General features: G+C 40.8%; 1 protein-coding gene across 2 annotated transcripts in view; it reads right to left on the bottom strand.

Moving 5' to 3' along the window:
• CARMIL1 (capping protein regulator and myosin 1 linker 1) overlaps window positions 1-24,077 on the bottom strand; it is a 193,814-nt gene that overhangs the window by 103,289 nt on the left and 66,448 nt on the right. For both annotated transcript variants that reach the window (XM_075744582.1, XM_075744581.1), the window contains exons 3-8: window positions 10,133-10,183; window positions 5,668-5,727; window positions 3,317-3,438; window positions 1,237-1,334; window positions 815-885; window positions 612-685 (exon numbers count right to left, since the gene is read on the bottom strand). In XM_075744582.1, the coding sequence (XP_075600697.1) occupies window positions 612-685; window positions 815-885; window positions 1,237-1,334; window positions 3,317-3,438; window positions 5,668-5,727; window positions 10,133-10,183 (476 nt within the window). The remainder of the gene's footprint in view (window positions 1-611; window positions 686-814; window positions 886-1,236; window positions 1,335-3,316; window positions 3,439-5,667; window positions 5,728-10,132; window positions 10,184-24,077) is intronic.

The raw sequence follows: 24,077 nt of genomic DNA, 5'->3' as shown, positions 1-24,077 counted from the left end.
CTAATTTTCTCAGCTAGCTAAATTCAGTAAACCAAATACAACACTTAGCTAAGTTTCAGCATCTCATAGTAAAATTACCCTCAATTAGTTCCTTTCTGGAAGTACACATTTTTGATAGCATCTATTGTAAGTGGAGAAACTACTGGCTGGGATTCAGTTGAACAACTTAAACCTTCTACTGACTTGCTGACAAAAATGATTTCCTTTACTGTGTACACCATGAGAAAAAGATTCTGCATAAGTAAAGACTGCATAATTTCCTTTTTTGCTTTCCCCACCAGATGTAGTTGCATGTTTTCTCTGCTGAATTTGAGCTCTTATATCCGCCATCACAGGAGAAGTATCTGCTAACTTTCTGGAGTGCTTCCAATAGCACAATGTATTTATTTTCTCAGGCTCCTCAATGAAATGTGCTCTCTGTGGGGCTTTTGTGCAAAACCAGCAGCTTTGTGCTGAAAACTAAAAATGCTACAGATGGTCATTTCAGAGGTCTACACATTCAAGTAGAAGCTATGGAACCACCCCACTTTAGCAAGGGCAGGCAAACCCTACTGTGAGGGGGAACGAGGAAAGTTCGCAAAATATTAGCATGATTACTGCATATTGTTTACCTGTGATCAAGGTGGCTGAAGTCTTGCAAATTCAACTCTCTGGTATCTTGTGTCAGATAAATCGTATCAACATCCTGTTAAAAATACATAGCCAAATACATCTTTACAGAACTGTTGGTTTTTTTCAAGTACTATGATTTACCTGTTCTTTCATCAGTTGTACAGTTAGCTGAAAAGAGCTCCAGAACAAGACCTGTACTTACCCACTGTACTTCTTCTCTGTAGGGAAATCCAAGCCAATCACACACACAGGCATACATCTGTGAAAAGCCTCCTAAAAACAACCCAAGACACTATTCAACATAATAGTAAAACAAGCAAACATCTAAAAGGATACTTTAATACTTATACTTAAAGATCTAGTCTTTCAAAACTCACTCTCTTTTTCTCTCAGAAGGCTGTCCATTGTGCTGCTGAAAGAAACTGAGACTAGCCTATCTTCGCCCAGCAGGTTGCAAGAAAGCTTAAAATAGTGCTTTCACCTACCAATCAGAAGTCTGCTCCATACTAATTACACCTTAAAACTAATTACACCTTTACAAGCTTCTGCCAGAAATAGAATTAAGCTTCCTGACACTGCAATTCCAGCCTTTTTCATTATTTGAGCCTTTAAATTCATTCTCACCACAAGGTCCAAGTTCTGCCACTGTCTGACTGTCCCACAGGGCCTGGAGATTGGCCAGTCTTTCTGAAGGCTCCATAGTTACTTTTTTCAGAATTCTCCTAGATGCAACAGAGGGGGAGAAAAAGAAAAAAATCATTCATGACTTTGAAAGTATTTTTAAATTCATAAATCCTCTTTATTTCAAGTATGATTTTAAATGACTGTACAGGAAGAATTACCATCTTTAGTACAACTCACTTCTCTGCCTAAGTCATACACCGTGATGCTGCCCAGCAGGAGTAACATTTATTTGTCTCTTCTTTCTTTCTAATGATTAACCATGTGACTCCTGGAGCAACTGAGCCTTTTTCTATGACAGGATCGTTCAAGCTGAAGAGACTTGTGGCCCTCGACTAACACATTGATGTCCAAAAAAGGGGAGAGACGTGGTATTACTGGTTACCCTGAAACCACTGCTGTTTATACAGTGCTTTTATGCAGTGAGAGCACTGTAGTGTGAAGGGCCGCAGAGCATGCTGAGTAGCTACGTGTGACCTCTAGGCTGCACTCTAGATATTTGGTTGTGTTCTAACAAAACCACAGTCCCTTCCTACATTTTAAGAAATGAAACAATCTGTTTTTCTGAATGATAGGACTACCTCATAAACTGCAGAATTCCATTAAACAGAGGGAAAGAATTAATAAAAGCTATTAATGGGAGAAACCTCTTTCCTCCCTTTTTGCCTGTTCTGGTCTTATATGATCTGCGTAACTCCAATGCCTTCATTTCGGAAAGTACTGCCATCTGAGAGGAGAGCAAAAAGTTTGATTTCTTTTCCGGGAACCAAGCTCTCCATACAGCTACACTAAATGCTCCAGCAATGTTGTCAAGAAAGCCCAAAGAAAGTATGCATAGGTCTCCAGGCCTTCACAGAAGCCCAAACACGCACAGCCTTGCAGCCCTCTTCACTCTACTCTTTTTGCCTGCATTTCTGACATTACTGAGGTTTTATGGCAAACCTGCTCACAAATTTTCACTTGTATGTGTGCTTTTTGAAGGAAGAGCTTGATCTCTGCTGAGACAGTTAATAATACCACCACAGAGATAAACTGGAAGTAAAAAAACCAAACCAAACCAAAATACCTGCCAGTCAGATCTTGATTTCCCACACCACCTACAGGAAAGGTGAATAATAAAGACGTGCACCCAAAATAAAACATGTAAATTTAGCCTGACCATTCACATCTAATGTCTATTAAAAAAGATCACTTAGAAAGATCAGTATGTCCTGGAAAATTCTTTTCAACAGTCCATTTTCTCTAATATTGCTGAAAAACAGGAACTGAAGAGACTACTAGTAGAGCTGCATGATCTGGTAGAGAGCGATGAAGATGAGACAAGGATAGAGAGAAGAAATAAAATAAAATGAAGAAAAAATAATGAGAATTGCTGCAACATAATAAAATTCAGAGGTACAGGTACAAGAAAAAAACACAACGACAAGAACAATGTATAAAGAAGCAGAGCAAAAAAGCTAGAGAAGGAGATGCATGATCCAAGGAGCCAGTTACACCACAGGAAGTATATGACAAGACTGCCTAGGGCTCAGTTTTGAAGAATAAGTCTCCAAATCATGTGCATCATTTCACCGACACTGAAAGTAAACAGAACTTTTCCCTCCTCTCCCAACTCAAATTTTACTTCTGGGGAAAAAAACAAAACAAAAAACCCCACTGAATATCATAGCTGCTTATGAGGAAAGAAGTAAATTACAATAAAAAGCCAGAACCTAAGCTATAACTGAGGTTGGAGAGGCAACAAGGTAAAATGAAAGCTTAAGACACCAAATACCTGCATCACCCCCTCAAAATGAAGGCTCTTTTGACCCTACGGAGAGCATGCATAGCCTACCTATGCTCTGCACTGCCTCCTGGTTCTGTCATATACCTGCATAAAAGCTTAGTGCTTGCCTTAAGGTGTTTCTCACAGCCTCAGTGCATTTCTGAGGTCAGGGTGGGGACACCCACGGACAAAAAGTGATGGCTTGTCACCCTTTCCACACAATCTGTTGCAGCTAGATGCGCCCTAAAAGACACTTACACTGGCGAGAGTCCAGGGAATATCTTCCTGAGGCAGGTCCCAATGTGTGCCAGCACCTCGTTCACATCCTCCGAGGATGCCATCTTCATGGAGACGCTGCATTTCTCAGTTTCCATAATCAACTGTGAATAAGAAGGCATGAGGGCAGGAGCTGGGTATCATATCATTCATGTCCATTTAAAAAGGAGAGCATTTTGAATGCCAGTTGAATGCTTTGTATGCTGGTAGGAATCTCTTATTCTTTACGACATGACACGACAATGCTCCAGGTAAAGTTTCTGAAAGTTGTTCTTGAACGTACAAGACCCCCGTACTCAAACTTTGCTGTTCCTAACAGTGCCCTGCTTCCCACGGGAATACAAGTTTCCAAGGATCTTGACCTCAGCTGACACTCTGAAAACCAAGAACTTTTCAGAGCATTGTCCTCTTTTGAAACACATCCCAGAACACCAGTACAGCCTGACAGGAAACTATTGAACAAGCAGGGCCTGCTTCCTCCAGCAAAAAGTGAAAGTCTTTAATGGCTGTGATCCTCTGGAAAAGCTCTAATGCTTTGATCTACGCCGTTTAAGAAAATGTTACGGTAATATATTTCTCAGTACAGATGAGCAGTAACTCAGCTAACATAACTGTCCCACTGTCTGGGGGATACATACTTCAGCTAGGGGGAAAAATAAATCCTTTTGCAACCCATCTTTATTACATATTGAGTGTTCAGAATCAAATCAGATTACTGTATGACTGACACATCACAGGAAGCAATGTAACATTCCTGTCTTCTTCAATGTGAATATTTAGCACAGTCCAAGTCATAAACTCTTTTAGATGAGGAGCTGTGCTTACACAGTAAGAAGCTTGCTCCTAACATTAGGAATAAATAGGAAATGTAGATAGTACGATAGGGGACACTGCAAGGTATACTACAGAAGATTGTTTTTTATTGAAACTGGTTCCCAGGGCTCTTTTGGTTCCCAGTTCATATCTTTGGTCATCACCGGGATAACCCTTGAAAAGGCTGTATTATCCCAAAAGCACACTAAGAATCTTCACACCTTTTCCCACCAATTCAACTCCTTTCTGAACCTGTTGCCATCTCTCCCTGAAGATGAAAGAGTGGGTAGATTACTACTGTTTGTCATTGTCACAATATTAACACAACATTTCCCTTTATTACTCTGTCCATTTGTTCACTTATGTTACAGTGGGAAGCTCTTAATGGCTTTCAGTGGGATGCCTAGCACAAGACTATGTCCTTCAGGTATCATGGATATAACATACTGTATGCAGGAAAATTGCAACAATACCATTTGCCCCGCAAGCAATAATCTAGGAGCCTGCCTGCCTTCAGCTATAAGTCTTACATATTTAAAACACAAATGAATGTAAACATGCAAAACCTGAAAAAATATTTTAGGAAAATAATATGCTAAGTGAGGCTGCTGAAAATCCCTTGTAAACCCTGCTACAACGGTGATTGTCTATGCCTCCAGGAATAATTCGCATTAGCTACCACCGCATTTTAGCACCTTATATAAAGCCACAAAAACATACACAGAATCTACTAAATGTCTCCCCATTACAATTGTAAACATCTGGACCTTTTTTATTTTTTTCCTTCTCCTTTAAGGAAGCTTCAAAAGCTAGGTTAAAGGGATGACATGTTAAACACCATGAGAGCTTTTCAGAGTTCAAATAAAATGTCAGATGCTTCTATTTTTAAAAAGCTCTTTAAAAGCCAAATACACATGAAACACGCAAAGACTTTGATACAATTGGACTGTCAAATCTTGTCAACACGTTCATCTTATGAATGAAAAATGTATTATACATTCTTCTTTTCAGCACCTTCTCTTTGACATCCACTTTTTTGGGTACATAACTTGCTGTCAAATATATTTTGTGTGTGGTATACATTAACGGCACCAAGACTAGTTGGAAGCAAACCATTTCTGTCTGCAATGTAAGCAGTAGCTTTTGGCTTCACCAAAAAGGTATACACCACAGAAGCCATTCAGGCTTGCATGGTGATGGTTATATACCAGCTAACATTGTTCTATCATCTCTGAGAAAAACATTCACTGATGAGACAAATGAAAATCTGTACCAAATTGAACTAAAAAAAAAAATATATATATATATATTTCTTATCATCATATCACCTGCACAACACATTCCTAAAATTCACTCTTCAAATTCTTGTCATTATTGTTAAGATAAAGCAGCATGAACATAAGAATGCAAACACACAGTATGGTCTCTGGATGGGGACACCTGCATGTTAGAGCATTACCTCCTTGACTAAAACAGATTTAGCAATGAGTAAACACGTATCTTATCTAGAATACACTCACCTGACCCGGTTTACTGGAAGTTACTCCTTGGATTTCCAAGTAGCTGAATGTTAGTTCTAACTGTAGTTAAAAAAGAAAATGCCACATTAGTGCAAACATTTTAACGAGCACTTACACTTTTCAATGAGGTTAAGAAAACCTTGAGCGAGGCTATTGTTCTTTTACATCAATTTCTGTAATTGATACTAAATAATTGTTACTATCTTATCTGATCGCATTTTACACTAAAAGAACACTTACATTTTCTTGTAACAAGTTCAAGTGGTTATTAGAGGCTATAGGAATACATATCAGACCTTTTACTGCAAGTTATAAGCACATGAGCTTATAATAAAATTTATTACAAAATTTTATTAGAAAAAGCTTTGTTTACAAAAGACCCTGATGTGTACTCTTGTGACTGAATAATCATTAATTACAATACTTACAGAATCACATATTACTCTTTCATTAGTTACACTGATCATAGATGTGAAAAATTTTACTGCACAGAAGCTGAAAAGCCATGCATACACAATTTTTTATATATATATATATATAAAAATTCCATAGATAGATACAGATATATACATGCTCAAGACTGCTCTAGTCTCTAAAGTACTCTAAAAGTACAAGAGGAAATAATACATTAGCTTTGCCTGAGTGGGTTATCTGGACGACAGTCAGGATAGGCAGGGAAGAAAGGCGAACATACTGAATCCAAACGGAAGCTTAGAAGAAGGCAGAAAAGTCCTCTCCTCCAAGGACAAATCTAGGGCTACAGGGAGTGGGCTAAGATCTGAATTCACAACTGCATAGACAACCATCTTGCAGCTGAGAGATGCAGAAACAAACAAACCTCTTTGACTGAATCATAACTACAGGGCAAGACATTAGCATGGTCATTTCCTTTTATTTACCATTAAAACCATTGTAACTGAGCAGTCTGTTTGAATTGCACGGTTTCCTGTATTTTATCTTATCCTAGCTTCACAGTCAGGGTGCTCCCAGGCTAAACCGGAAAACACCGTATTATTCTATTTTATTTGTCTGTATTTGTGCCGATCTTTTTAAAAGATGACCCTGAACGACTCCTGGAATGTTCAGAACCCAGATGCAGCTCTCAAGACTCCCTCTCCGCAAAGGCTGCAACAGCATATTGGGAAGTCGGGAACAGAGGTAGCAGTTTCCAATCATAAGAACCAGTTAAAAGTTTTCGGGAAAGCAGCAAGACAGTAGTGGAGCTCCTAAACACCAAGGTCTCACCGGCAAATCTATAAGCAATCACGAACAGTGTTACTGCAGGATAAACCTGCCCAAAAAAATTGCAATTAAAATAGTTATGATTTAGAATGCACTAAAATTTAGGGGGTTTTAATGAAATAGAAGACCTTTTTAAAGCACTTAGCTACGTTACATTATTACTGTCTGTTTGTTCTTTGTTGCTTATGTTGTGAACCCTTTTCCCTTCAGTTGCCCTCATGCTTTGACAGCATCAGAAGATATAAGCACTCCTCAGCCATTTCTGTGCAAAGTCCTCCTTTCACCAAAGACCTAACTTAGTGACCAAACTTTACTCTTAAGTTTTTGAGCAGTCTTCACGTGCTTTGTTTCACTTATTCTGCTGCAGGGGCAAGATGCTACAGCACACAGGCAGTTTCAGACCACAGGGGTGCCATGGCAGCTGCTTACGAAGCGAGAGTGTGCACAGGGAACTGAGGCAGGAGAGGCAGAACCAGCGCAAGCATCTTCCTCATGCCCACGCCAACGCCTTGCATTTTTCCAAGGGTAAGACATTCCCTTCTCTTCAGTGCTTTATTTCTAAGCCGAGACTGGCAATCTGTTGTGATGACAGGATGTGGCCCTGCGCAGTTCATTTAGGCCAGAATGAAAAAAAATTAATCCATAGCAGCTCTTGTTGTTGGCCACTGGAGTAAGCTAGACTACAAGCATAGAAGTGAAAGGCTCTTTTTTTCTAGTGCTAGTCAAATTATACAAACATATGAGACTATCTAACATTTGTTTACCCAAATCACAATGAAATTTTAGGGAAAAGTTTCTATGATTGAAATCTTTCCTATTTTGCGAATTATTTACCTACCAGATTGCAGGTTCTGCTTTTGCTAACGTACTTGGTATGTGCAAACATATATATGTACACACAATCAAAACTACTCCTAAGAAAAGTTTACACAGATCCAGACTCAAGAATTCATTCTGAAAAAATCCTCTTTAACTATTAACAATTAACAAATGCTAGGAAATGTGGCAATATCTCTATAGGTCATCTTTGGTTAATTTTTCTACTTAAAAACATGGATTTAAAGTCCTTGCATTGCAGCAAAAATATAGAACACATTCTAAACATCATCTACCTGAAACTATGAAATAATTTTTACAAGGTTTTAAAAAGCATAATCTCATTTATTACCTAAAATTATACTTTTTTAAAACTCCTCTTAAAAGGCTATGAAGGAAGTTGCAATTACCAAGACAGCTAATTTCACAGTTTCCATTTTTTTCAATCAAAACTCACTGAAAGCTGCCACTAGAAATATGTTCAGAAACCTGAATTACACTTCCACAAATATTTCATACACTTACAGGTTGGCTTGATGTCACATCCAACATTTACTAATGTTGCAATTACATTTTATATACACTGTAGCAAGTACTAGTAGGCTTTAAGTACAGCACTTCTTTCCTGTCAGTCCATCTAGATCAGTGGAAATGGGCTGACTGGACCTGAGTGTAAAGTTATGAGACTGCCATTGTAATTAACATCCTTGCTTTAAGGATGCGAGTTGCTATTATAACTAATCAACCTTTATTCCTTTTAACTTTGATCCTTGTTTAGTAGATACATGTCAACAGCATTGTTTAAGGAAAAGTGAAGGTTGGAATCAGATGTAGTAATAATAACAGTCACTCAGAACAGGCCATGTCTCAGCATACTCAATTTTGTGAGAAGTGCCTGGAGGAATAAACTCTCTTTGCTGCATGTTCTCAGCTGTCTTGCTAGGAGTTACTGCGTGCCAGTTACACGGAAGTTCTCAGGCTCAGAAAGATTCTGAGTAGCTTTTGAAAATACTACAGACTTTAGAAAATTCAGTAAGTTTTGCTAACCCTGCTAGAAAAGAAATACATTTTCAACCATCCTAGTAATTGTTCATCTATACAAAATCTATTTTTGACATAAATCATGAGCAGACGGTTTCTTCTAATCACGTTTCTTCCATTTGTTATCACTAAAGTCACACTTCTGTTAGTACAGCATGCATATTCTAGATTTCCATCAAAACAGAAACAAGTTTTCAACTATGTAAACCCATTTAATAAAAGGGGTTTTAAGAGATGTCAGTAAGGCTAAACTAGAAGTACAGCTCTTCCTTAGTACTCCAAGCCCTAGCCTTCAAGAGCTTTTTGATGAATTACAATGGCTTTGCTATTATTTAACAAGATCACCATCACCACCTGTCCATCACACTGCCATTGCATTGATGTCTGAGCTGTTCATCAACTGGCTCTATGTTTCCATGCAACCAGCCACCAAACCCTGTCCTAAAAAACCCTGTCTGAAAACTGCAGTGATCCAAAAGCCAACAGACAACCAGAGACATCTGTGCTGCCAGGACAGGGTGATCAACTGAGGGAAACAAATTTCAGCAAAAATTCAAGCTAGAGTCATCCTACCTGTCAGTCAGCATCTTCAAATTATAGGTAAGGACAGTCACATTTACCAGTGACCGCAGCTGAAAATCTGGTATCAGTCATTCCATTCATTGATCCTAGTTTTTCTATAAAGCATACACACACACACGCTTACACACACACACGTAAAACAAAACAAAATAGAACATGTGCCAAATTCCTATTCACTGATTCCAAGCTGGACAAGAGATGTTCTTCCACATTAGTCATTTTCATTCACGTGGAAATTCTCTGCTACTACAATCATTACAAATTATCACAGGAATAGAAAAAATAATTCACCAGCATTGGCAAGACAAGTTGGTAAGACACTTTTCAAAGTGAACCAGAGAAATAATCAGAAACCATCAGAATTTAATAAAACTCAACATAATTTCTCTCTTCAAATCAAATATATTCCTATTTGACACTAGAAACACTAGAGGGAATAATGCTACCACCTTGTTTGGACATAAACTGTCCCACTACAAAGATCATCAGGCTCATCTCACAGTTCTTCAAGTTGGTGTTGCCAACATAATTCTTCACTCACCTGCATTTCTAGAAGTTAAAATTCCTCTGAAACAGTATATATAAATTGACAAATCCATTTCAGACAGACACTAACAGAAGCACCATTCTAACTCAACACCATGCAACATACAATTCCCCGATGATCATGTTTTTAAACAGATGCACAAGTATAACTAAAATATGCTACATTTATGCAACTAAGTTTATGCAACTTACATTTGTATCTAAAAAACCAGAATATTTATAGAAACAGTGACATTACCTTGGTGGGAATCCGAGATGTTAACAGAAATGCCCGACATGATGCCAACACCTATTGGAAAAAAAAAAAAACCAACAGAATTTGTAAGAAATATTTAATTTATCAAGAATATTATTAAAGATTCTTTGCCAGGAAAATCCTGAAAACAGAGGAAAAAAGCCTCTAGCAGAGTGCGTATCAATTCCCTTTGCTGTCATACAGTGAAGGAAACAAAACTGGGCTCAGATCCAGTAGAGCATAGTGAAGAGACTGCTACAATCTGATCAGCTATAAGCTAGTTAGTATAGCAATGAAGTGCAAAAAAAAAGATTTAATCAATCTCTCAAGAACATCTAATAGAAATCTTAGTGACATTTTAAAAAAAGTAATGATAAGAAGTCCTATCAGGAACATATGATGTAGTTAAATATAACAAAAATATGGAAGATAAACATGACATTATTAGTAATATAAAAAGACCATAAGTAAACATTTTCTTTTGGCCACACTTTGTGCATTTCTAGAGTAACAATGCAAATATTTCTCATTGACACCACCTGCATTTGTTCTCTAGCAAGGAGAAAACACTATTAGATTAGTGAAACCAGTGACTCTAGGGAGAAAACACAACAAAACAAGTATTTCGGAAGTTATTCCAAATCGAAACATAATGATTTATCAAAGTACCAGTCCAATCTCCAGCAGCACATCCCACTCACAGACTTTATGCTTTACAAAAGGGATGACTCATTTTGCAAAACTACAGTATTGCTTTTTGATTGATCTGCCTACAGAATTAGCTACTGTTGGTTACATCTTTTTCCAGACAACTGAAACGAACTTACTTCAAACATCCAGATCAAAATCCTGCAGCACGCGCACAGCTTTTCACACAGCTGGGACCTCCTGAACCCAGTTCTGCTCAGTAAACAACCATCTCCAGGTGCGCGGGGTGACACAAAACGTGTTCCTCGCTCGGAGAGAGAGAACCAGCCTGAGAAGGCAAACCCAGCACCCAGCTCCAAACGCTGTTCCAACACTTTGGAGACTGGATTTCAGCTCCGCTATCTCAGCTGAACCACATCTTGCTGAAACCTAAAAGCAGGAATGCTGTACTAGTGTTGGATATTCACAGATGTTTCAGGGTTCATGTGATTAGACCCAGTGCTCTGTTTATCACTGATGTAGAGCCAAACCGTTGTGGAATAGTAACCGTTGCCTCCTGTAAGGCTCACCCCTTCACTGAAGGGCCATCACGCTGGCTGGCATGTTCAGGCCCTGTCAGACTGACCCACTTCGTCCCCTTGCACTCACGCACAGGAGAGACAACAGCCTCTCCTGCTCTCCTCCCAGCTGCACCTATCACAAGTATGCCTTCTGCAATCCAGCATGCAAAGAAGGGGGCACAACCACAGTTTCCCCAGCCTGACAGCAGCTCTCCCTCAAAGTAATAAAACCTTGATTCTTTCCCCTCCCTCACCCACCTCCTCAGGGCAGCCACCCACAGTAGGCACCTATCGCTCTCCTGGGAACCTCTGGGGAGGATCTCACAGTCAGTCTCACCCCTGCGTGCTCACAAGAAAAGCATCGCTTTCAGTAAGAGTGCCCCTTTTACCCATCATGGCACCCACAAACAAGCTGGCCAGCTCTGAAGAAGGGTGGGTCATGGGCCACCCTCCCTGCACCAGCACCACCAGCAAAATACCTCCAGAGCAGTAGGTAGAGCAGCTGCAACAGCTTCTCCTGATCTGCTTCTGGTCACCGCATCTCAGGTGCAGAAGTGAGACAGTCAGGGGCAAAGACAGCTTTTGAAGAGCTGCTTTCCGTATTTACCTTCTAGGTACTGGCCTACAGCATTAGAGAGATCAGGGTTTGTGTATTTGCCACTGCAGTGGGATGGCTGGTTACAGCAAAATCATGCCACAGTCCTGTTACAAAACATTTGCCTGCATATATGGGTTCAAGCTACTTTATGGGCATTGACAGGGTCCCTCTAACATAATGACAGTACACACAAATAAAGGTAAATGCAAACCAGGTAACTAGAAAGCTGTAACACAATTATGTTGGAAGATGAACAGAACAACACCTATCAGCGTATATTTGCGTGGTAGCTGTACCAAGGCTCCCAAAGCGATCTTGCTAAAACCAACAAAGCTGAAATACCCACTTACCTTAAGAAGATGCATTTACAAAGGAGAGGACTGCTGTAAGATAATACTTCCCACTCAGCTGGTAAAGAAACAAGTCTTGAGTGATAACAGAATCATAGAATGGTTTGGGTTGGAAGGGACCTTAATAATCATCTAGTTCAATCGCCCTCACAGTGAAGAATTTCTTACTTATATCTAATCTAAATCTACCCTCTTTTAGTTTAAAACCATTACCCTTTGTCCTTGTAAAAAGTCCCTCTCCAGACCTTGCACTCAGCCTTGCTGAATTTCATGTGGTTCGCATGGGCCTGCCTCTCCAGCCTGTCAAGGTCCCTCTGGATGGCATCCCTTCCCTCCAGTGTGTTCACCACACCACACAGCTTGGTGTCGTCGGCAAACTTGCTGAGGGTGCACTCGATCCCACTGTCCATGTCGCTGACAAAGATGTTAAACGGTGCCGGTCCCGGTACCGACCCCTGAGGAATGCCACTCATCACTGATCTCCACTTGGACATTGAGCCATTGACCACAACTCTTTGAGCGTGACCATCTGGCCAATTCCTTATCCACCAAGTGGTCCATTCATCAAATCCATGCCTCTCTAATTTAGAGACAAGAATGTCAGTGGGACAGTGTCAAATGCTTTGCACAAGTCTAGGTAGATGATATCGGATGGCACAAAAAAGCCAGAGCTCTCTAATTCAATAACACTGAGGTTTCTACAGTTTTCACAGTTGAGACTGTCACAAACAAATACGAGTTTGATTTTTATACAAAGTCAATTGAAGACAAGGTCAACTATTACTGCAAAATTAATGTCCCATTTTGACAACAGCAGGACTAGATTTTTTTATTTTTTTTTTTTTTTTAACAACAGCAGAATTGGCCAAGAGGAGGTTTGGCATTTATCACAGTTTCATCCATGAGTATGTGTTGTGACCTTTGCCAGTATCAGCTTTAGTTTACTGCCTTCTGATTTTTCTAATTTTTTTTTAATCTTTTCAAAATTTTATGCAGCATCTGCAGTTTAACATCACCATTTTTATTCACGTTTTGAAACCCAGTAGCCTCTACCTGAAAGCAACTTGAAATTTGTTGGATAAGCTACAAAAAAGTTTTCAGTGACCACCTCCTCCCTGATAAGCCTGCAGTGCATAAACAAATAATGGCTATTAAGATACCGGCTCACCCACCTCTCTGTGAAAAGAGTTCTGCACAGTTGTAGCACTCGCAAGGGCAAGAAAACACACATTGTAGACTGCTTAAAACAATGTATCACCCTCTTGCATCCCCTGCAAAATACCATGCTGATGCCAAAGGCAGAGACACTGGAGGTGCTATCACGCTGACAGTTCAAGCCTCCTTTTAAGCACCAAGCTATTTTTGTGAAGGAAGTCCCAGGTCTCTGTGCATCCCTCTGACATGAATAACGAGTATGTGCTTAATTGCACAATTGTCTAGGGCTCTCAGAAGTATCCAGCAGTGATGGGGTTTATGAATAGGCAGGTTCTAGATTTCCTGGAGTTTTTAATTTCTTCATTAAAAGAAAATAAAAAGCCAAGGTAGACACCAGTTACTCTCTAGCAGTTCTTGAGCATTTGTTTAGTGGTGGACTTGGCAGTGTTAGGTTTACAGCTGGACTCAATGATCTTAGAGGCCTTTTCCAACCTAAATGATTCTACAATTCTATGATTTTTACGGAGAAGATTCTGCCACCATTATACTTATTTTGCATCCAGGGAACCTTAACCACAGGAGAATGAGTGTTGCGGTCAAAGCCACTTTGAAAAGCAGACACCCGGAGGAGGAGCAGAGCCCTACCCAGGGCTAACTCTGAACAAAGCATTCCCTTGCCCACAGCACATCAGGAATGCCAGCTGGGCACGTGTATAACCTACGCTGTCTTCTGATAAGAAAACCGAGTTGCAGACCCATTCCTCAAAACCATTTTCTTTGGTCACAAGTGGCATTCAATTGTTAATGAAGTTGAAAGATCCCATCAAAAGATAAAGACATGCAGGGTAAAGAGACAGGAGTGGATTCGTGCTTTAACACACCTGTAAGCCAAAAGGTTTACAAGTGACTGATGTGACGGCAGCAAGCACACCCAGGCAAATTTTATACAGGGTACACAACGTGGCTGCTGTTCCATGGAAGGGACAATAAAAGAGGATTATATTTAGTTTACAGTAGCTTCATTCCATCTTCCTACTCTGCCTTTTGAAACAAAGTACAAAAACAGGATTATCATTTGAATGTTAAATGACTCGTACTCACACACAGACATCCGAGTTGACGATTTCTGAATGTTTTTATCACTCCAAATATCCTAACGCTCCCTACACTGCTCACAATGTATATGAAACAAGTTAAAATTTGGAAATCAATTTGGAAACGTTCACCAAAAACATACCCTGCAAATTATTTTTCCAGAGACTCGTGGCCTACAAGGTCATCTACTTACCAGAATAAATAATTTCTTTCAGTGAATAAAATTAATTTGAACACAGATCCTCAGCGAGTATACCAACAAAACATAAACATACAGATGCATTTAATGATTTATTGTCAAATCCCAGCCTTATTACCCATTTTGGCACTGTAAATTAAATTAACAGTGCTGCGCTGGGTTAACCCAGCCACCCTACCCGGCAGTCAGTCTTGGGAAGATCATTAGAGCAACACATCTCTGTGCTAATTGCATCTATTTTGCCAGACAGACCACAGCAACTCAAGCCACCTAACCTATATTTAAAGTGGTTTCAAATTCACAAGCAAATGAAAGAAATCTTTTAAAAATCTCCACTACCCTTTTTAAAATGTGTGAGCGTACACGACTTTGTGATGACATATAAAACAAAATTAAACCACCCCAGCACTTCCTGGGCCCTGCAAAGTTGTGTGATGCTCACTCCCCTCGCTAGCACAGATGTTTTGAAACTTCCCTCCGATGAGATCTCAAAAAACCGATGGATTAGCCAAATGTTTTTCTCTTGCTAAAAACTGATTGACGCAGATACACATACATATATATATATAAAAAGCTTAGTACTTTTTTGATCAACTGTTGCAGTTTTACTTCTTAAAATATACTCTCCAGTCCTTTCCTTCCACCATAGTTTCTTTTCCTCTGGGCATCTGCCATTCTGTCAGCCTCAAACTGCTTCGGTCTCTTCCATTACCATTTACTCGAGGAAAGAAGCATTTGTGACAGGTTTTCTTATTAAGATTTCCATCATTTTGAGAATTTCTTGAAGTCCAGAAGTCAATCACTTTTCTTTATATACCTCTTAGTTTACCATCCCTATTTTTATCATTATTCATTACCATTATTATTCCAAATATCATCATTATTTTTTAAGTTTCCATACTTATTAGTTGCTTTATGATTCCTATCATAAGCTTTCCATTACTACTACTGATTCAGTATCTAATGTACACATAATAACATGAGGTAAAGCAGCAGCACTAATACAGTTTTTGCTTTGTTAAAATACAGATGAATCGATACATGTTAGAGCATCCAGTCTCTGTCAGTCCCTATAGGATCGACCGTTCATTTCCTGGGTTGTGTGCCTGATGTTGTAAATGTTCCATCCTGAAGTGACTGGAGTTCGATTAGATAAAAGGCCCTTTTCAGCACCAGGTTAGAGATGCTAGAGCTGGTTTCAAGCAAGGCGGTCTCTGTTAAAAGCACTGAGCCTCCCTACACAAAGAGGCTAGCTGACATCCTGGAGGTCTTTTTGGAGGGTTAATTAGCTCAGGCACAACATGAACATGTATGCTGCCTCTGAAATGAGGGTATCACTTGGGATACAATGGGTTTCTGTGCAGACAGCTGGCACCAGCACAGCAGCCCAGTTCAGTCCTGACCTAAGGGCTCACTGCACCATCACCTTCACCCTCTCAGTTGCCCAGGGCTGAATTTGACTCTGATCATTTGGTCTCAGCTACTTGGAATGATAAAACCACTGACAATCCTTATTCACTCTTGTTCCAAATGCCTACTTTATTTATCCACCAGCACTAAAGCAGTCATTCCTAGCTGGGGAAGATCCTTTGGGAAAGAGTTACTGCAATTCAGTTCTTGGCGTTCATGCACAAACCCCAGAATTTCTCCCTCCCTGGGCTGACCTTAGCCAAGTTGAACACATTCCCAGGCTTGCCTAAGTTGTCAGTGCCTCTGCGGCCAGCCAAGAACCTACACAAAACACACCCCGGAGCAGACCCTCAACAGTAAGGGAAGCTGTTATTTGCATCAGTACGATTCTCTCCTCCACAAGCCAGGGGCAAGCTCTGCAGCACAAGTAACAATCTTGGCCATTCCCACGAAGGACTGCTCTGCTGCATGTTTATGATCGTTCCTGAAGTCAAACATGGCTTCCTCAACAAGGTCCCCTTGCTGGAGCCACGGACAGCCTGCCTGCCTCTGCCCTGCCACCAGCATGCTGTGCGGAGCTCAGGTTTTCACTGCAGTATGCCATCATACTACATTAAAAACTCAAGTGTCATCTGTTAGGGTCCACCATTTTCCATATTTTCTGGATGGCAAACGATGGTATGGGGAATAGGTTTTAACTGAAATGGGTTTTTACAGAAAAAGTGGGGTCGGATATCACAACTGCTGGCAATAAATCTGCTGTTTCAAGAGAAGAGAAGTACCTTTCCAATTCATTTACTGAACATGACAGGGGACACCACAAGATGGCACAATGGAGTGCTTCATTCAAATTTCCCTTTCTAAGTTAGTGGACCCTTTTAACAGAAATGCTTATTTAGTTATTGAAGAGCAGCTCCAATATTCAGAAAAGTTTCTCCTTCAGAGGCAACAATGAACCAGTCCTCCCTGGAAGATAGTTAAGAAAAAGTATTCTCATTTTAAACGTGACAAAAACAGAGGCATGGACATGACAAGAGATTTGCCTACAAAAAAAGGGCAAAATGAAGTGGCAAGGCTTGAAAGAGAAGCCTGGAGTTAATGGCTCTTAATTCTGGACTAAGAGAGGAAACAATGAGCTTAGAGGTTTACCAGCAGATTAAAACAAAATTTCTTGCTTAAACCAAATTTGTTCATTAGCTCCTCCAACAGCTACTACTCTCACCTTTAGGCAGTGTCCCAGCTCTGCGAACTGTTTTGTTTGTAAAGGAAGCATGAATCGAATTGTGCTTCTTTAATGCCTGAAGCACAAATAAATATAAACACTTGCTATAAGCCTGTCTGCAATGAGCAAATGGCCCAGCTACTCCAGCAAAGGTGTCATTTCAGAAGATGCTGAGACAGGTTCACCTTTGGCCAGACACTGCCAATGGCAGCAACAGGAGCCTTGGTCACCCCAACATCCAGCTCCTGTCACTGGAAGTAGCTTGTGATGTGGTCACCAGTGGTGCAGAGTGGGACACCCTTCATTCAGAGACCATACTCATACTCAACAATTTTGTTCTGTAACCTACCATTTCCATTAACCGTAGAGCTGCTTGTGGAGGAACAGCCATTTATTGTTTAGGCACACAGGGCTCCCTTCTTTTTCCAATCAGTCAGTCATGGAACAGATTTTCATGGCATTGTGAGAGATGTCCAACACAGCGCTTAAGCCAAGGCAACCCACAGCAGACTGCAAAACTTCCTCACCGTTCCTCTCACCACAGTTCCCAAAAACAAACAACCCTAGTGCTGTAAAGCACTAAATACCAGAAGACCTAACTACCATGCTCCGAGTCATAAAAATAGGAAACAGAGAGCAGCAGCATTTCACCCACACAAAGTCCCCTCCATGGCACTGGACCCAGCCTGGGCTGAGCCCCAGGGGGGCAGTGGGAAGGGTGCAGGCTCAATCACATACATTCCTTGGTAACTTAGCAATGAGGCATATAACCCCAAAGGAGTTCTTCCTTCTCTACATCTACATTACACATAAATAAGTCACTAGTACATTAGTGCTAATAGACTTTTATTTCAGATTTTTCCACACTTCCGCTCTCCTCTGTATACAGCCACTACATAGATTGACTGCCCCAATTCAGGTTATGAAGCGCCACAGCGGGGTACCTTCCCCGCATACCAGCCTTTTACAATGTTCTAGCCCTCAATACTTGGCTAAATAATAGCTTGAAAACATTCAGTTGACTTGTAATTTGAAAGGCTCTGGGCTCCAGCATTTTCTGTGCAACAAGTTTTTTAAATTTTTTTTACACTCTTACATTACCTCTCCCCATCATAATAAGAACCCACAGGCATCCTTTACAAAAACCCTCCTACTACTTATCCCTGGTGTTAATAGTAAGAAACATTCGTATACCTTCCCTCCTCCTAGATTTATGGACAGCAGGTAAGACTGGAAGCACTTTGGTGTGCTCCATATGACGCTGTTTTTATGCGGAAGCAGCTGGAAATAGATTTTGCTATTGCAGTGCTTTTATTCTTATCTTCTTTAATTTCATCACTTACAAATGCCAGATTAAACATTTCACAGTGTTCCTTGGTGATGAGTTTGCTCTCTTTGTAAGAATGTCACACACAATCATAATGCAAAATTTTAAAGACCAGGAAACAAAACAAAAACTTCAGGGACAGGGGAAACACAATTTGATCCATAATGCAAGCATTGTACAAGAAACTCTTTGACAACCACTCATATTTGCTTTTCATTATCAACAATTAAATGAAGACTCAATTAGTAAAGTGCAATGCACTTAGCTCCACTTAATATTAAAATAAAATAAAAAAGCAGGGTAGAACAGTTTTCCTCAATACCCTCTGCCATAAACCACCATTTCTATAACACTGACCTTGGACAGCCCTGCGAGCTAAGGGTCAGAGAAAGATGTCAGCTTAATAAATCTGTAGAATTAAGCCTTTTTTGTCCTCTACATGGCATAGACAAATTGAAACACACAACCAAATCAACAGGTGGAGAGTTATGAAAACCTCCAAGCCAAGGCAGCTCTTCTCAAAGAAATTACTGTCATGGGTGCAAGACAAAACCCTCTTCTCCGTAAGGTCCAGAGGGGATTACTCAAGATCTGCTCCTCACTTCAGGAGCTTCAGGTGCACTCAGATATCCTTTTCCTCCTTTCGCTTCCCCACAGAACCCTTTCTCCATCTCTATCATCTGTAAAATACAAAGTACCCACTGGAACTAACACGACTGTGACAGCCGCTTCATCCTTAATCACCTGAGGTATGTTGCAAGTCTTCGTCTTTTTGTATTTTGATATCTTAAGACTGTCAATCTTTCAAGCAAGGAATGGTGTTTAAGTGCTGTAACCAGCCACTTGGTCGTTTAAAATCCTTAAAAGCCACCACTACACTCCCAACCCCCAAACTCGGACTTTTTGTTATACTGTTTTTCGTTTTATAAGATGATCTCTTTTACAGCTATTTTATTTCTAGTCTATCCCATTTCCCCTCAGCTAAAGAAATCTTTTCTTTCAGAGCTTTAAAACACCTTCCAGAAACGGGAAGAAGAGAACAAACTCTTCTGCACAGGAAAGCAGGGCTGGAAGGGACCTCCCTTTCACTGCCCATTGCCACCCCCGCATGTAACTCCTTTCCCATAGGTCTCACACTTGATTATTTAAGCGGTGGGAGCTGAAGATGGCTGAGGCATCCTCTGTTGGCTTACCCAGTGCTGACCACCCACCCACCAGCTTAGCTGATTAGTAGCTAGCACCTCCTGGGGAAATCACACAAGAGCTTCTCTGTCAGGCACTTTACTCTTACAGCCAGGGCAGCTAAATGACTGAGGTGTGAACAATGTCCCCACTTCCCCTGTCATGCAGGAGGGATTTCTTTCTTACAAAATTCTGCACCAGATGATGAATCCCAGCTTACTCTCCCTCCCCATGCTCCCACTCTGTATCTAGCACAGGGAGAGCTGCAGGCAGGAAACCCGGAGGCGAGGCCGGCTTTGGGCAGCGGCACAGCTGACTGCGTCTGGCTTCCCCTTAGACGGAAATTCAGGAATTGCCACATTCCAGGAAAGCAACGTTGCCTCCAACATCCTGAAAAAAAGTACTTGCAGTTTCACCCCACTCCCGACACACATGCTGTCTTGTCTGCCTACGTAGTACAAGTTGCATACACTGGGCAAACACCACCGAGTAACCATTGACAGAGGGTTATTCTTTTCTGTGCTGCTTTTTGAAAGTCGTATTATGTCAATTATCTAATGCTGTTCGTTATTAAAAAAGAATATGCTCCTCTCCAATATAAAAGCTATTTTAATGCTTTCTGGGTTTGTAAGGATTTTTATTTAAATGTATCACACTAATATTGCCTGTGTTTTACTTGTACAGCTTCTTATACAATATATTAACCTGACAAAATGCATGTACTAACAAAATATCCCTATTTATCTGACAAGAACATCAATTTCTAACAGCCAAATAGAAACTAAACGTCAAAAAATGTCAGAAACCATGCTAAACAAAACAGAAATTACAATCCACTGAATGCAAAAGCAACAAATAATTCTGCTCTTCAAACTTCGAAGTACAATTGGTACAGTTGCTACCCAACACTCGGTAAACAGTCAGCTCCTAGCTATGCAGATGACAACAATTTGTAAACCATCTCTGTCTGAAAAAACGGAAAAAATTCAGCCTGCTTCCCCCAAAAAACATCCATGCGATTCTGAGGCAAAGGTCTTCTAAGTCAAACTGTTTCTCAGAACAACCTGGTGGGTGAATTTTGGTTTTGTAAGCACTGAGCCACATGCTTGATGCTGCTTAATCATTGTTTATTTCAAAACTGGGGCACAAGAGTCTCAAAGAAAAGAGCTTTTAAAAGATTACTTCACTACTGCAAACTTGAACAACTGACTCATCAGTGTGAGCTACAAAAGCGTAAAGCTAACTAGATCCTTCTGGGCTTTATCATTTTATCTAGAATAATGATTTATAAGCCCTTCAATTTGCAGATTCTTTTAGTTTTTGCTAAGGAGGTACAGCCTGCCAAAAAGCAACATAAACCTGAGAACAGCCTCTGCTCTTTTTAGATGGCAGGTTTACAGGCAACTCTCTGCCCTGTTCCCCAGCAAGCCAAGCCTTTGGTTCCACTTAGCCAAGTCTTTCCCCTGTCCATTCCGAACTGCTGAAGCTCTTCTGCCCACCAAGCAAAGCTGCTCCCCAAAGGTTTTTGCTGGGGTACACGAGGCACTGGGGCTCGTGGAGCAGCGTGAGGAGCAGCAGCACTGGCCAGGCTGAGCAGCTGGAGCAGCCCCTGGGAGGTGGCTACACAATTCCTCCACCTCAGGAGCTGTCGGATCAGCTTCCTGCGAGCCGAAATTCAACACATTACAAACAAAATTTTTCATGCTGTATCTTTCCAATGCTGTACCCTTTTGACTCTTACACACGGTGTTTACACACACAATTTGTGTCTTTATTATGTTCTTAAGGTAGGCAGTTCCTAAAAAAAACCAAAACCCCAAAGGCCTTCAGCCTGCTACAGGGAGACCCTTAAACACAACTTTAACCCCAACATGTTATCATCACAGTTTCAAAGCCAATGTGAGTGAGACAAAACCCATGCTAAAATCGTCTTGAACTATCTCAAAGAAGTACTGCTGGTTTTTGTTGTGGTTTTTTTTAAGTTGTGGTTTCTTTGATTCTTAATGTTGGTGAATGGGTTTTTTTTTACTGCAAAACCAAAACCAAATGATTTCTCCTAAAGTAGTGGTCAAGGGAGATGGAAACATCAGGACGCTCTACTGACATCTGCTCTAGGCAGAGTAAAGAAGCTCCAGGAGACATTACTCTGCTGAAGTTCAAAAAAGCAAGGGCAGTTACTACCCAATGCATTTAAAAGAAAAAATAAAACCTGGCTTTTCACCTCAAACAATCACATTATCATGATCATAAAGTGCATTTTTAATGAGACCACTCCCACCCTGAAAGCGATTACCATATACAGACATGTGATTAAGGGCCTCATTTAAAAATGCAGACGACAGAAGCAAGTAGGTATAACCCTTTCAAGAAAAGACGAAAAATACCACGGTTTAAAATTAATATTAATATATCTTTACAACCACTCTTTGCATGACAAAGACCACAGCACTTCATCCAGCAATATCGGCATGGGGCTTCTAACTTCAGGACCTCAGTCTGATGGCTCAGAGCAGTTTCAGAAGCTGAGCGTCTGTTGGGGTTGCTAATAAAAAGCCTGAAGAATTTTGCTTTAAAATATGCAATGAGGGGGGGAGGGCAGTTGGGCAGTTTCGCTTTTCCTGGAGCCACATGAAAATCCATAAGAGCTCTCAAAGTACATCATTGACCCACTCGTGGCACAAATCAATCAATTCTATCAAGTTTCTGAATCTCAGTACATTAGCTAGGGAAACACAACCTTCCCCTCCTCCTCAAGGTTCACAATTTATGATCTGACCCTGGTTATAATGATTGTGTCACTATAAACACATGCTGAATGAATCGCAGCTGTCTGGCAACACTGGTACTCAATAATACTCCCTCCAAAGGGGTCAAAGCCTGTAGACCACAGGCTTCCAGGAGCCCTGCACAGGCCCAGCGCTGCATCAGCCTGGTGGGGCCACCACAAATGGACAGGCTTAGCAACCTTGAAAAAGTGAGGTCACCAAATGGAGATGTGATGTAAGACACAACCAGAAAGGGCCAAGTCTCTACTCTCATAATCCCAGTATCATTCCTGGGGACGGGAACGAAAAATGGATACTTCCCTGCAATCAAACTGGAAAGAGGTTTTTAATACAAAAACCATTACGGAAATGACAAACATCAAGGTAATCTAGTTTTGAGGACCAACACGTGAATTTTTCCTCTTCATTCAATTTTCAGTCTTTCCACTTTTTTCCTTCCTTCTGGGTGCATTACCAGTCCAAAGACTACAACATTCCACACAAACCTTCATGGGTATGGGCAGTGAGTTTTATTTATGCTGCCTGAAGTTGCTACTTGTTGGCAACACACAGATACTGAAGAACTTGGAAGAAGAAGAATTGGGCTGAGGCTGACCAACCTCTTCAATTGTGGCTCTGGAAGATTTGTTCTACATAGAAACAAGATTGCACTACACACAGCAAGTCAAACGCTTCTGGAAAACCTGGGCTATTCTACTGCCTACAAATGATAGCTACTCTGCTCATGCTCGGTAAGCCAACATGCTTGAGACATGCTCCGCTTCTGCAACTCATGCAAGCCATGTTTGACCCTGCCTATTGAGTTCATGTCTAGCTAGAGTAGATGTAACCATCATTTCCACATGTCCAGCATCCTCTTCAGAGCCATGGTATCATCTGGACCACCACAGGCCTGGAAATCCAGGAGAAATGCACCATACATTTCACTCAGTTTTGGTCGTCGTCGTTGTCGTTGTCCCCCCCCCGCCCCAAGTGAAAACAGATAACATGACCAGCGAAACTCAAATGTACATGGGTTGCAGACACCAAGGACAGGGGTTCACAAAAGGGTTAATCTGTGCCAAGTCAAGCTGTCCTGATTTAAAAGCTGTGAACACCTGACACTTACTAGGGACTGAGCTCTCTCCCAAAGGCAAGTTTACCCTGGGCTAAATTTGTCACCTTTCATATGCCTACATTTCAATCCCAGTGCACTCAAGCCTTGTTATCAAATGCACAGCCTGCCCTTTTGTCTGCAGCTGCTTCAGTGCTATTTGCACCAGGTTTCTGCCTGGAGGTTCACCCTCTGCTCCTGTGCCTGTAGCTTGAGAAACTCATAACTGGCAGATCTGGGACACTAAATAATTCTTATGGAAAAGCCAGGAAGCTTCTGAAACCAACAAACAAGACAAAAGCACATCTCAGCCAGCAATATGT

This window comes from Balearica regulorum, chromosome 2 (assembly GCF_011004875.1).
Source record: "Balearica regulorum gibbericeps isolate bBalReg1 chromosome 2, bBalReg1.pri, whole genome shotgun sequence".
NCBI lineage: Eukaryota > Metazoa > Chordata > Aves > Gruiformes > Gruidae > Balearica > Balearica regulorum.
Note: the sequence above shows the minus strand (reverse complement) of the source record. Positions and strands in the feature narration are given on the sequence as shown.